The sequence below is a fragment of the Lates calcarifer genome, linkage group LG23, assembly GCF_001640805.2.
Source record: "Lates calcarifer isolate ASB-BC8 linkage group LG23, TLL_Latcal_v3, whole genome shotgun sequence".
Taxonomy (NCBI): domain Eukaryota; kingdom Metazoa; phylum Chordata; class Actinopteri; family Centropomidae; genus Lates; species Lates calcarifer.
Window position 1 is genome coordinate 10925144 of NC_066855.1, and position 13054 is coordinate 10938197.

General features: G+C 43.8%; 1 protein-coding gene across 1 annotated transcript; it reads right to left on the reverse strand.

Annotated features, from left to right (window-relative positions):
* Positions 1–1991: 1991 nt before the first annotated feature.
* On the reverse strand, positions 1992–12652 carry med1 (mediator complex subunit 1). The gene is made up of 16 exons (XM_018703336.2): positions 12509–12652; positions 11001–11107; positions 10045–10123; positions 9686–9740; positions 9165–9297; positions 8973–9001; positions 8763–8834; positions 8566–8640; positions 8281–8444; positions 8047–8158; positions 7802–7926; positions 7567–7694; positions 7129–7330; positions 6913–7008; positions 6669–6774; positions 1992–6581 (listed from the first exon to the last, which is right to left on the reverse strand). The coding sequence occupies exons 1-16, from the start codon at positions 12627–12629 to the stop codon at positions 2675–2677; spliced, it is 5511 nt and encodes a 1836-aa protein (XP_018558852.1). The 5' UTR covers positions 12630–12652; the 3' UTR covers positions 1992–2674.
* Positions 12653–13054: the final 402 nt, after the last annotated feature.

Below are 13054 nucleotides of genomic sequence, written 5' to 3' on the forward strand. Positions count from 1 at the left end.
GTGACAGTGAAGTGAACTTATTGGTTTGTCTTATAACTTCTTGTGTTTGGGGTCCTGGACACCCTGGGCCATCCTTTAACAGCTCAGAAACATACGTAACACTGTTTTATCACCTTGTTACTTAATGACTTGTGACTAATGACTGACCAAATAGGTATATTTAGATATCTGTTATTTACTTATTTAATACAATTTAATTAGGTTTAACATAATTTGACCTACGTAAAGACACTATGTAGGATAACATACTGTACATTTCTTTTTCAGTAAATTACTTTTTGGTAAACAAAGCAGCAGTTATCATCATTATTGCCCACAGACCCCAAACAATGATGTAATGAGGAGTTAAATTCATACCAGTCACAAAGAGAGGCTGAGGTGTGGACTGTGCTGCAGCTCAATAGCAGCAGTGACGACATTCAAACAACCTCTTACGGTATTGTTGGATAGTATTTAGCTGAATATGACACTTTTCTGCATCCATTCTTGGGGCAAATCACATAGTACAAAGGGGTACATACACAGTACAAAGGGTTAGGTGCCCTCCCCCACAGGCCCCTTCAGCTGGGCCCCCTGGGACAGTGACAGGAAGTGGGAAGCCAACCAACTACTAAGCAGCTGCCTGGTGCACAGGGTTGGTGATACAATGGTGCCATTTGAACCAAGCTTCATGTTTCTCAGGAGCAATGAACTCCATAAAATAAGATTTTTTTTTAAAATTATTTTAATCATGAAGAGACCTCATTCATAAGCAGTATAGCAGGGACTTCTGGAGGAAAAAAAGAGCCCAGTCAGCAGAGCATGAGAAAAGTGAGGTGATAGGTCAGACGATCAGCTGACTGTGAGGTTTGGAGGTCACGTTCTCATGTGTTGTCATTTGGGACATGAAGGGGGACAAAGGTTAGAATGTCTGTCTTTCTTCTGGCTGCACAGAAATACATACTATTGATTTCACACTAGATGCTGGATACTCACATTTAATATTCCCTTCTGAGCTTATATGAGTTTTTGTTTGTGCAGACAAGAATGGCCATTAACCTCTAAAGGTGCACCCTTTAGATTGCAATGGCCCTATAAACTTCAGCACACTTCAACACAACTACTGACAAAGAATATAACAAAATCACCACTGAAAACACTTGTGTGACATTAGGCATCCTGCTTACCCCCTGCACACTGTCTACATCAGACATATCTTTATTGGACATATCTTTATTCCGTTACTTTGACATAAATAATTTAGCTGCTGTTTGATCAAAGCACCTGCGATTTAATTTAGCATCTGAGGTCTGTTGAATGTCTCATGTAGCTTTGAAGACTTAGATATCAAAGTGCAGCTTGCCAGACCTCTTTGACAGCTGACAAATGCTGCTAATGGTATTCAACCTAATATGAGTCACATTTATAGCAGTTTTTGAACCTGGGATTTGGTTACTTTTAAGTCTTTTCAATAGGAAAATGTAATTATTTTGTCCACACTGTTGTATCTTGGTCTAGAATGGTACATCGAACAGTTAGGCTTGTTTATTCATTTCTTCTTTTCATTGTTGACATTTCCTGCAACCATTCTAAACGATTTGTTTTTCCAGCACCTTTGCCTGTTTGCTCCCTCTGGTTGCATCATGATTTCACAAATCTTCTTCTGTAATACCTGTGAATAGAGGCGTGAAATTTCATTTAACCTCTAAGCATTACCTCTGGGAGTGTGTAACTCATTACAATGTACCATGTCATTTTGCTTACAGTGATTGAGCAGCCTGATGCACTGCTGCCACCTAGTGTAACTTTGTAGCTACATTGCTATCACCTTAACAGGAGGAAAAATACTTCTCATTCACGCAACAGTTCAAAAGCGAAATAACATACGTATTATGTGCATATTTAGAAAACTCTTACTTATCAGTAGTGGGGACACATTCCTCAGACTAACTGTTCATCTTTCCTGAATCACAGAATCAAGTCTGCCACAAAACAGAAATTTAACACTGAACTTTTTCCAGAAGTGAAATGTTTATTTCAAACTTCCAAAACTTCTACAGTTAAAAAAAATTACCAGCATCTCTCTTTTCCCCCATTTATCATCACCATCTGCAGCAGTCTTATTTACCTACACTAATTTACACATCAACATTTTAAAATGTATCAAAATCTAAAAATTCCCAGTTGTATCTGAAAAACAAGGCAACTGAACACTGTACCCTTCTTGCTTTACAATACTTTGTTTTTTTTTAAACAGACATCATACTTATTTTGACAACATACAGTATAGTCTCACTCTGATATGAACAGATGGCAGATGTATTAAATGTGAAAATAACATGAAATAAGCAAAATTTACTGACATTAAAGATGTTCTGATGTCGTAGGAAGAAAAAAAATATGTCAATTTATCCAAAAATATACTGTTTAAAGCCATTTCCTTAGGCAAGTTTAAGGAAGTTGGTATTGTGAGGTGGATTTGGATGACATTGTAGCAACATTGTACACTGATACTCAAACAGTAAAATATGCCATTAAAATACAACTTTAACAGGTCAATGACCATTCAGAGAGCCACAATATTTTTTTTATCCAGTTCCAATGTGTGGCTCCAGTTAAATAAATAGATGCTTAATTTGTATGTAAAAGGCATGTGTTAAAAATGTGAGAACAAAAGGAGAAATTTTACATAAAATTAAAGATTGCCAGTGAGGGCTGAGTCCATGAGGTCATCATCTTCATTTCTCATATACATCGGACTGGGTCGGGATGGACGCTCCGAACCCAGCATAGACAAAGATGAATCTGAAGCTGAGATGGGTGACCGTGACCAGCTGTCCGCTTTTATCGGATGCGAGGAAGGTCCCATGGACATAGATGACTTCTTTTTCTCTTTGTCCCTGTCCCGCTCTCTGTCTCTGTCCCTCTCCCGTTCCCTCTCTTTCTGCTTCTTCTTCTCCTTCTTGTGTTTCTTGTGCTTCTCCCCTGAGCTGAGGGGGATGGAGGTCATGTAGTCCTGCGGGGGAAGCGGGCGCATGGTCTGGTCATCGTCTGAGCTGGGGCTATTCTGGTGGGACTTCTCGGCCACCGAGCTGCTGCCCGACTCGCTCTCGCTGTCATGGTTGAGTGGGGTGTATCCTGGTGAGCGGCTGTGGCTCGGGGAGGAGCGGTCGTGCTTGGGAGTAGAGCCACTGAAGAGGGGGGAAGCTTTGAGGCTAGAAATTTGGGGGCGCATAGAGTCACTAGATCCCTCGCCTGCTTTCTGAAGGGTCACTTTGGCCTTGATACTCGGAGAGCCACCATCAGGTTTACTGATGATAATTTTTGCCAGACCAGTTGTGCCCACTCCTCCTGCTTTGGGGTCCATCAACTTTTTATCTCCACTGTTCCCCCCAGAAACAGACACTTTTGCTTTTGCCTCTTTATCAGACTTTTCGCGCTTATACTCCCCACTTTGGGAGGACGAGGCATGCTTGGAAGGACCCATGTTAGAAGGTACGCTGCTGGGAGCATTTCCAGAACCACCACCAGGAGCAGATCCCGAACCGGCACCTCCTACTGGTGGCCCGACCTCACACCCATCCTCTCCCACTCCTCCTCCACCTACGCTCTTCAGTTTGTCTATAACTGCTGTGAGAGAAGGTTTCTTGTTTCGACTAGGAGACTTCCCTTTGGCGTTGGGGTTATTTGCATTGTTCTGGCCAGCCCCTCCACTGCTGCCACCTCCACTCCCACTTCCTCCAGCTCCTCCCCCTCCACCACTGCCTCCACTTCCACTTCCTCCACTTCCCCCTCCTCCCCCTCCGCTTCCACCTCCACCACTCCCGTACTGAGACTGGGAGCCTCCTGAGAAAGTCATGGAACCAGATGAAGAAGAGGAGCTGGAGGATGAAGACGATGTGGAACCAGATGAGGAGCTGCCACCCATTGGCTTCTGGGAGCTCATGCCTCCACCAGAAGAGGACTTGGACCCTCCAGAACTGCCACCTCCTGAGCCCATTGGTGATTTAGCCTTGGAAGATGGAGGTGTTCCTGGAACCTGGGACTGCTGCATTTTCATAGGAGAGGACAATTTGTCACCAGAGCTACTAGAGCGGGAGTGAGAAGGGGAGATGTTGGGCTTTATGCTGGGATTCATAAGAGACCCAGAGGGCTTTCCACCTTGAGGTTTAATTTTATTACTACTTCCAATTCCACCACCACTGCCTCCAGGTCCAGACAGCCCATGTTTAGTGATTGGTGAGGATCCTGGTTTGCCAACACCCATTCCTTGGGAGGAGCCTTTAGACTGGGACTGCCCACTGCCACCCCCTACTCCGGCACCCCCTGGCTTGGAGCTGTTGCCTTGTGTCATGGAGCCTTCTTTGGACTTGATCTTCCCTGAGGAAGATGAGTGAGAATGGTGGCTTTTGCTGCTGCTGGTCCCCCCTGTTCCTCCTGTGCTGCTTGTGGCTGAGCTGCTTGAGGTGTAACCACTGTGAGATGAAGTCTTCCCCCCAGTTATGGTCCCTTTTGGGATCTGAATTGTGATTTTGGGAATCGGAGGTGTGGCACCACCAGGAGGAGTTTGTGAACGTCCTGAACTACCAGGAGACTTTGAGCCTCCTCCACTTATGCTTCCCCCAGAGCCTGAGCCACCACTAGGAGGTGTATAGGGTCGTCCACCTGAGCTGTGAGAGGGCGACTTTCCATCAGGGTCCAGCTTCTTGCGTTTGGGAGGTTTATCTTTAGACTTTCCCTCACTGGATGGGGTCCTGCTACGTTTGACCTGTTTGCCCTCTGTTGAACTGCTCCCCATTCCCATTCCAGAACTGCTCCCTCCACTACCTCCATTCTCATCCTTTGGTCGCACAAGGCCCTGTTGCTGTTTAACTTTGGGTTCGGCACTTTTAAAGTCACTACAAGCCGGTCCGAGGCCAATCATGAGGGGGCTCTGGGACCCTCCGCCATGTGTGTCTCCCAAATCAGGAGCTTGCCCCAGAGGCGGTTTACCACCCCCACTGTTGCCTCCAAAAACAATTCCCATATCAAAAGGGTCTTTCAGTGAGGGGTCTGGGGTGCTCTGCCCATGTGGAGTGGGGTTCTGAGGTGTTCCTGATGGAGTATTTTGCTGGCTTCCTCCACCAAAACCCTTGACCAAGTCCATGTCTCCATCAGCACTTGGAGAACTGTCATCAAAGTAATTCTGGGAGAAGCCATGGCCTGAGGTCAGGAGGTCAGGGTTGAAGTCTGCAGCATCAGGGAAAAAGTTGGTGGAGGAGGAATCGCTGGTGGGAGTGGCAGCAGTTGCAGCTGCCTCAGCAATCAGATCAGCAGCATCTGTGAAAGGATTCTCATTGCTGTTGGTATTGAAAATGTCTGCTGAGTCAAAGACTGCACTGCCCTGACCCGAACTGGACGAATCACGAATGGGAGTACCAAGGGGGCCTCCATCCTCCCCACCACTGCCCATAGGGTGCTGCCCATGGCTGCCACCGCTGCCTTTGCCTGTCTGCTCAGGCAAATCTGACAAGATTTCTGTAATGTCAGGTCCGATGCTATCAGAGCTAGAGAGGCGGACCATTCGAGGTGGAACAGTACCTGGTGGTTGCTGTTGCTGAGACTGGACATGAGATTGTGAATAAGGCATGCCGGGGCCAGAGGGTGGTGTTCCACATTGGCTGGGTGCTGGGGTGATGCTATGGGGTGTGTCTAAGCCATCACCAGTCAGGTTAACATCAAAGATAGAATTTTGAGAAGCATCCACATCCATAGACAGGAGCTCACGGTGGAAATCGTCCTCATGCGTAACAGGATGGTGCTGGTGGTGCTGTGGCATGGAAGACGCTTGTTGTGATTTCATGCCTAAACCACCACCTGCAGTAGTTCCGGGCAACACATTGCCCTTTTCTGTTGTCCTTGGGCGCTTTTTCTTCCCTTTTGTGCTACCTGAAGGGCAGGTTCCACCCATGCTCTCTGTCCGTGGGGAGCCAGAGGAAGAATTCTGCCTCTCTAATGGACTAGAGCCATACAGGGTGGCAAAATCTTGGGTGGGGTTGTCTTTCAACAAGTTCATCAACATGGGATGATTCTTGGTGTTGCTGGCAGGGGAGGATGTTGGAGGTGGAGTTTGGTGAGGTGGTGGTGCATTCTGGGAGCTCGGACTAGAACCCACACTTCCAGTTATCTGTAATAGACTCGTCAGTATGGGATTCTGGGTGACTTTGCTGTAGTCATCTGAATGGCCCTGACCTTGCTGTTGTTGCTGATGTTGTTGCTGCAACTGCTGTTGGCCAGCCACCCCTCCTTGGGTTAGGCACTCCCCTCCTTGGACTTGCCTCTCTGTTCGGGAAATCCCAAACAGAGAAGTAATTGGACCTGAAAAATTTGGTCCCCCGGGGGGTCCTCCTGTAGGTGTGTTGCCCCCTGCAAGCCCAGGAAGTCCCATTGGGTTTGTTCCATCTCCTGCTACCATGTTATAAGTGGGACTACCAGAGGGTGGCAGGTTATTCTTCACCATGATCTCCACTGTCTGTGCAATTAGTGAGAGGGCTGGAGTGTCTGCCTGGATGGTCTCAGCTTTCCTTCGAATGGCCCGCATGGTTACAGGGATGGACATGCATCTAGGAGAAGAAGGATACAATTTCTTCATTAGTACTGAAAAACATAATGTTCACATTTATACATTCAGAAGGAAATAACAATCTCACCTCTGAACCACTTTGGTGATGAATTCATCAGTACAGATAAGAGCATCTGACAGTCCTTTATATAACTTGCAAGATACCTGTCTGGAGTCAATCACCTCCATCACCACTAGGGGTAAAGAGGAAAAAAGGACTCAAAAAAGGACCACACACCAATTTTTATATTCATACATTGTGACATCAATAGCAAACAACTCTAAGTAGTAATATGCTGGATTACTGAGATTTTGTGAAAGTGAGAGCTCACCACAGACTAACGATTCATTGACTGGATGCTGAAAAGAGACGCTGAAACTCGAATCGGTAAGAGGGCATACTTCAAACTGTAGTAGGCCTGCATTGTCTGGGGGGAACAAGAGCAAAGACACTACACTCACCAAATGTAATTCAATACAACAGACACACAATAAACAAAGAACATGTTGATTGAACAAATACAGTAAATCAGAAGTCAGATACTCACCTTCTTTAATGGAAGTTCGTTTCACGCAGCTGCCAATCAAGGTGTTATAAGCTGCCTGGTGTCGGATAATATCCAACAGGAGTGGCACTTGTGCTGGGTGGCGGAAGGGGATCTTCGATACCAGCGCTCCCTGGAGGGAACGACCATCCTGCACTGGGGCGTCACCATTCAGGAAATAACAGTGCTGCTGATCTGGCAACACCTGTGGAAAAATAAAGACAGTGAAAGCATTTAAACATGATTAATTTATGTGCAGAATGAAATGAAAGTGGCATCAGTAAATTTATGTTTTCCAAGTATGTATGAAAACAAGACAGCAGATGGAAGCAGAGACAGTGTCACTCGTAGAGAGAAAACTGAGCAAATAAAAGTAAAGGACAAGAGACAGCAGCTCTAACCACAGAAAATCACATAACCACAAAGTGCTTGTGTGCTTACAGAATAGAAGTGCATGTTGTGGGAGGGTGGCGGTGTGGAGCTGCCCTCCTCCAGGAGTTGGAGCTGGCTCTGGACAATTAACTGGTAGAGAGGTGAGAGACTGGGCGAGTTCTCAAACACTGGGATCGCTGGGAAAAAATAGAGAGGTTGAAAGTAAAATAAATAATAAAGGAAACAAAAGATCACAATTCTTTAAGGACATTTTATGAATATAGTGGTCATGGGGTAAACTCACAAGTAGCATTTCCTATCCTCTGAATGAAGGACAATGAGAAAGGCATGGGGCGGTTCATCTTGAGGAAAAAACAAGCTGGCAGGTCCACACAGTTGGAGTTGGTCACAGTGGAAAAGGAAGGTGTCCTGAAATACACCAAAAGTAAAATTATCAACTGACTCTCTTGGTTCTCAACTAGTTCTGCACTGGGACACCAAAATAACCTCCTGAAGATTGTGCACTGAAAGTGAGCTACACTTTCTCACCCCTTGTTATCCACTGGGTGGGATCCAGTGATGAGTGGAGCGATTGGGAGCTTGTAGACGGCAGTGGTTCCCTCGATTGTCACAGAGACACTGACGCCCAGAGAGCGTGGCACTGCAAAAAAGTGTCCGAGGTCACACAAGGATAACCACGAGCCTTCAGGAAATCACAAGACTAGTGGCTGCTGTATATCCCACTGCTCATCCTTCCTATGGACATGTGCTCCATGCACTTACCATTGTTGTCTGTTAAGTTGAGCTGTGTGCCTGTTCCCTCCTCAAATATGTCATACGGAGACACATAACACTGAAGAGAAACAAGATGGCCACCACTCCTGGCTGTCAGCAAGCCCACACTGCCATGAAGAATCGTCTCCACTGTATTTGCATTAGTTGCCAGCCTAGAAAACACACATCAATCTCTTAACATCAATCTGTTAATAGTAAAACCTCAAAAATCAGTCATTCTGGTGGCTCAAAGATACTGAGGCTGATATGCAAAGTAACAAAAAGAGATTTTACCTGAACATGTGCATCATCTTGGTGAGATCAAGCTCCAAAGACTGTAGTGCTATATACATCTTGGTTTTCAGCTTACTGGAACACAGAAGCAAAGAAAGATACTAATTAGATATGAAAATAATGATAATCATAACAATCCTCCAACACTGATACACTGGCTTCAAACAAACATCCTTCTAACCTACAGGTCTACTTACTTGTCCCCAGGGAGCTTGTAAAGGTCCACCAGTCCCTTAAGATGTTTGGAAAATTCTTCAAAGTTCTTCTCTCTGGTGAAAATCAGGAGAGGAGGTGATTTATTTATTCATTTCTCCCATGTGTATACCTTATCCCACAAATAAGAAATCTGACACTAAAGTATGTGTTGCCTGTCATATGGGAGTGTACAGTGAAGTGTGCTTACTCACCTTAGATGCTGAATCAGCTCAGGACAACTCTGTAGCCAACAAATCAAGAAAAGAATGATATAATAAACTATTTAAATTTAAGGAACAGAGGGAAGATATTTTCTCTTCAAGGACAATTTAAAGAAAGTGTAGAATTCATGATAAACATTGACTCAGTTTAATGGAGGAATACAGAAGTTAGAGCAAACTGACCGTAGGGTTTTCTCCCTGATGAGCCACCTTGACGTCCACTAGCTGGCCACTGGTGTCCAGCTGCACTTCCACATAAAACATGTCCGATGTGATGTAGCACTCTGTCCCTGATGGGCTAAGGTGAGAACCCAGCCTGCAGAGATGAGACAAAAAGCAGAAAATGACTGAGACAGAGAGAAAACACATTAATTTTCCTTGTTTGTGCAGTGCAGTTTCACACCTGCTCACCTGTTCAGTCAATTTGAAAATGGTTTTGGTGTATTGGACAAGCAAGTTATTATCTTTGGTGCTTGGGTCCACAGCGGATAATTACGAGGAATACAGTTCAAATAACAACAACAACCACCTGCCATGTTTTATGGGTAACCCACTCAGCCATTCAGGAAATGAATTTAGAGAAAGAATTCATCAACAGTGCACTTTTCACCTTCCTCTATTCCCTGTACTTAGAGCTGCCTTCTTTGTCAGTCATGAACCTGGTTAGAGGATGAGAAAACATGAGCAAAAGGAAAAGAACTCACATGTTTTGTCGAGCGATGGATTCTAGACGGTCAGTCATGGAGGGCAGAGAGGAGACTGAAAAGGAGACAGAGAATAATGAGAAATCCTAAAATCACATGCTGTAACCATATCACAAAACAGCTGGCCAATATTCCTACTGTCCATAAGCACAACATCCCTACATGCAGGATGGATGAAAATACTTGCCCATTATCTTGTTGATAAAGTTGTTTGTTGTTTCCCCTAAAACAGCTTGTCAGTACCACTGGCATTTGGCTTAATTTCAGTCTAAATACAGTCACCCTACCCTGTCTAAGGATGGAAAGTAATGTGTTATAATGGAAAATACTGTTTCTGTCCCATGGGTTGACAGTCTCACCTTTCAGCGCTCTCTGCAGGGTCTCCAGACAGGTGAGCAGGAGCTGGTGACCTGCAGCATTCATCACACCGCGTTTCTCCTGGGGTGCAATGTGAGGAGAAACAGAGGAACAAGGGAGGACATGAGGAAAAAATAAGTGCTTTATCAACAAGATTTGATGTTCAGGTTTGTTTTTCACTGGCTTAGTCAGCATGAGAGGTCAGACATTTAAATGTCACGACTATAGTTTCACTGGCCCAAGAGGTAAGTTGTTAAAATAAAAACATGTTTGTGCAATGTAGTGATTAATTACTATAAATGTATATAAAATTAGTTGGTAGCGAGTCTCTTGATGAATTCTGTGGCTCCCTGGCTGGCACTGCTGGGTCATTATATGTGTGTTCATGGCAAAAGACCTTAAAAATTGCTTGTTTGAATGTTACTGCTCACCTGATTCATTAAAATTCACAGATTACAGGGATTCTCATTAATTTTAATGAAGGGGGCAACTGCATTCCTATCTCATCATGAAAGGATCCTGTACATTTAACTACGTGCAGAGTTCAATCTGACTGAACTCTGATATGTGAGACAATGACCCACAGTAATGTTTAATTGAGCTTGTGTGGCAGTAACCTCTTGTTCATCAGGTACTGATTGCACTTTGTGAATGAAAAAAAAAAAAAAACAGAAGAGACAAGCCATCTTTAGCAAGTTGTTTTTGCAAACCTGCAGACATTTTTCTTCCAGCCTTGCCTGCTGTTTGTTACATTTTGCTGAGTCTGTTCAGGTCCAACCATAGCATCAGATGGGCATTCAGCCTGTTTGGTTGTCAAGGCACAACCAGGAGGAGTGACACATAAACAATAGGGCCCCATCTACAGCCTCCTTTAGACAACCTTCAGTGTTGAGCACTGTCCTAGATTTTAAGCGCTGCTTTCATTATTTTATCTTAGAGATTGATGTCTCCATCTCACCATAGCCTGCCGCACAACCTTGCAGGTCTCCTGCCATGGCCGTGAAGCATTGTGTTTGGCATGAAGCCTCTCGAGCAGAGCAGCCATGCGACTCTGCTTCTCCGCTTCTGAAAAAAAAAAAAGAATAATCATTAGCTAACACTTTGTTTTGATTGATTGTTTACTTGAATGTCCTGCACCTCTGGTGGCCAGCCCATATGGGCTTACAAGACACAACGATAACTTTGACAGCTACATGACAAATCATAATATACACTTCCACTGATTCAATTGTTATGTTGGATACAGTGTCCTCTGTCTCAGCTGCCAAGGCTCTTCTATAATTCTCACCAAAACAATTGTCACCACAAGCTAATTCAACATATCAGCATCAGACAACCAAAGTGATGTAAAGTAAGTGTAGATATGATAAATAACACACCAGCATTTCTGTACATACCCTTCAAACAGTAAAGCTCACATAAATGGTTTCCTCAGGTTATTAATTAAGCAAATTATGATTGGTGGGGGTGTCAATATTGTCATGATTATATCTTGGGGAAAAAAGGTAACACTTTATTTTACAGGTCTGTTATTTCCTAATAGCTTCTTGCAAGTTTCAAAAACCATGAAGTTTGGCACAAATTATAGGAAAAAGGGACATTTTCTGAGACTGAGACTTTGTTAGTTAATTATGTTGACTTTCTTCTATTGAAACCCCAGTAAATATATATATATATATTTACGGAAACTTGTTAATTGTCAACGACTTAATTGTATGTTTGTTTGAAGATACAATCCTCATTTAACATATTTAACCCACTTGCTACATAAAAGTTTCAAGGTTTTCCTACCTAAGCAGTGAGAAATAACTGGAAGTGTGCCATTACTGTCATATTATATGGGTCTTTCCAAGAAACGTATTAGGGGTTTATTTGGAAATAAATGTAAAATCAAAAGCTGTTATTCAAACAAGTGACATGACATCCTCAAAACCCCCGAAGAATCAGCACCCCATGTCTGATCAAAAGAGGCTATTGTTTTGTTATCATAACCTGTCAGAAAGAGCTAGCTCCCACAGTACTGCAGCTCGTAGGTTTATACTGAGTAGGTGAGCGAGTTGCACGTTTTATTCAACACAACAAGTCAAAATAAGGCAAACTTGTGTGATGCCAATATATGTTTCTGAGACAGTTGTGCGGTACCTTAGATTAGTGGTGACGTTTCTACAAAGTTGATGTTAGCAATGCTAACGTTAGCTATTAGCTTGCTACATCTATCTAGCTGCTACTTCAGCAAAAACAACACACTGCCAAGTGCCACCAGTTTTTGTTTCGCATGTAGTCGTTAACTGAGTTTTTAAGTTGCCCACATACACGTAAACTCACAATTACATCTCAAAAACATACATAAAAGGCAGTGTTACACAGTTGGCTAAGTTAGCTATTAGCCATCGCTAGCAAGCCACACCTTTATAATAACAATAACCAGTAAAACAAACAAAAGTAAAATCCGGGTCACATTCTTACCTGTGACCTCTTCGGTTTTGACCCGATCTCCATGAGTCTGATTCCCTCCTTGCTGAACCGAGATAGTAAGTTCTCTCGCAGGGCTGCCGCTCTGCATAGACACACCAGGCCCCGCCGCCATTGTCCCCTTCCTCTACGGTCCCCCCCCCCCCCGATTCGGTTCCCCCGCTTCACCATCCGGGGTTCCGTACTGCCCAAGCGGGGAAATGACAACGCTCTCTTATGCTGGAGATTTGTTTCCAAACCACACGTAAGTCCATTTTACATACAGCTGACTGTAGTTTCGTAATAACATATATTTGTAGACTTTTAGTAAGTTATTTAGTCAAAAATGATTGACATGCTTTGATTTGTCAGTTTTGCACGTTCTTAAAATTATTTCTGATTATTTATCAACATAATTTAAGGTAAACATACATTTATCTGTTATTATTCTTTCAAAAATAAATACCCAAATCAAAATACAGTAAAAGTCAATGGCCTGTTTAAGACTGCAGATGGCGTACGATCGCCGCAAGTAAGTGATTCATGATTTGCCAAGAGCAA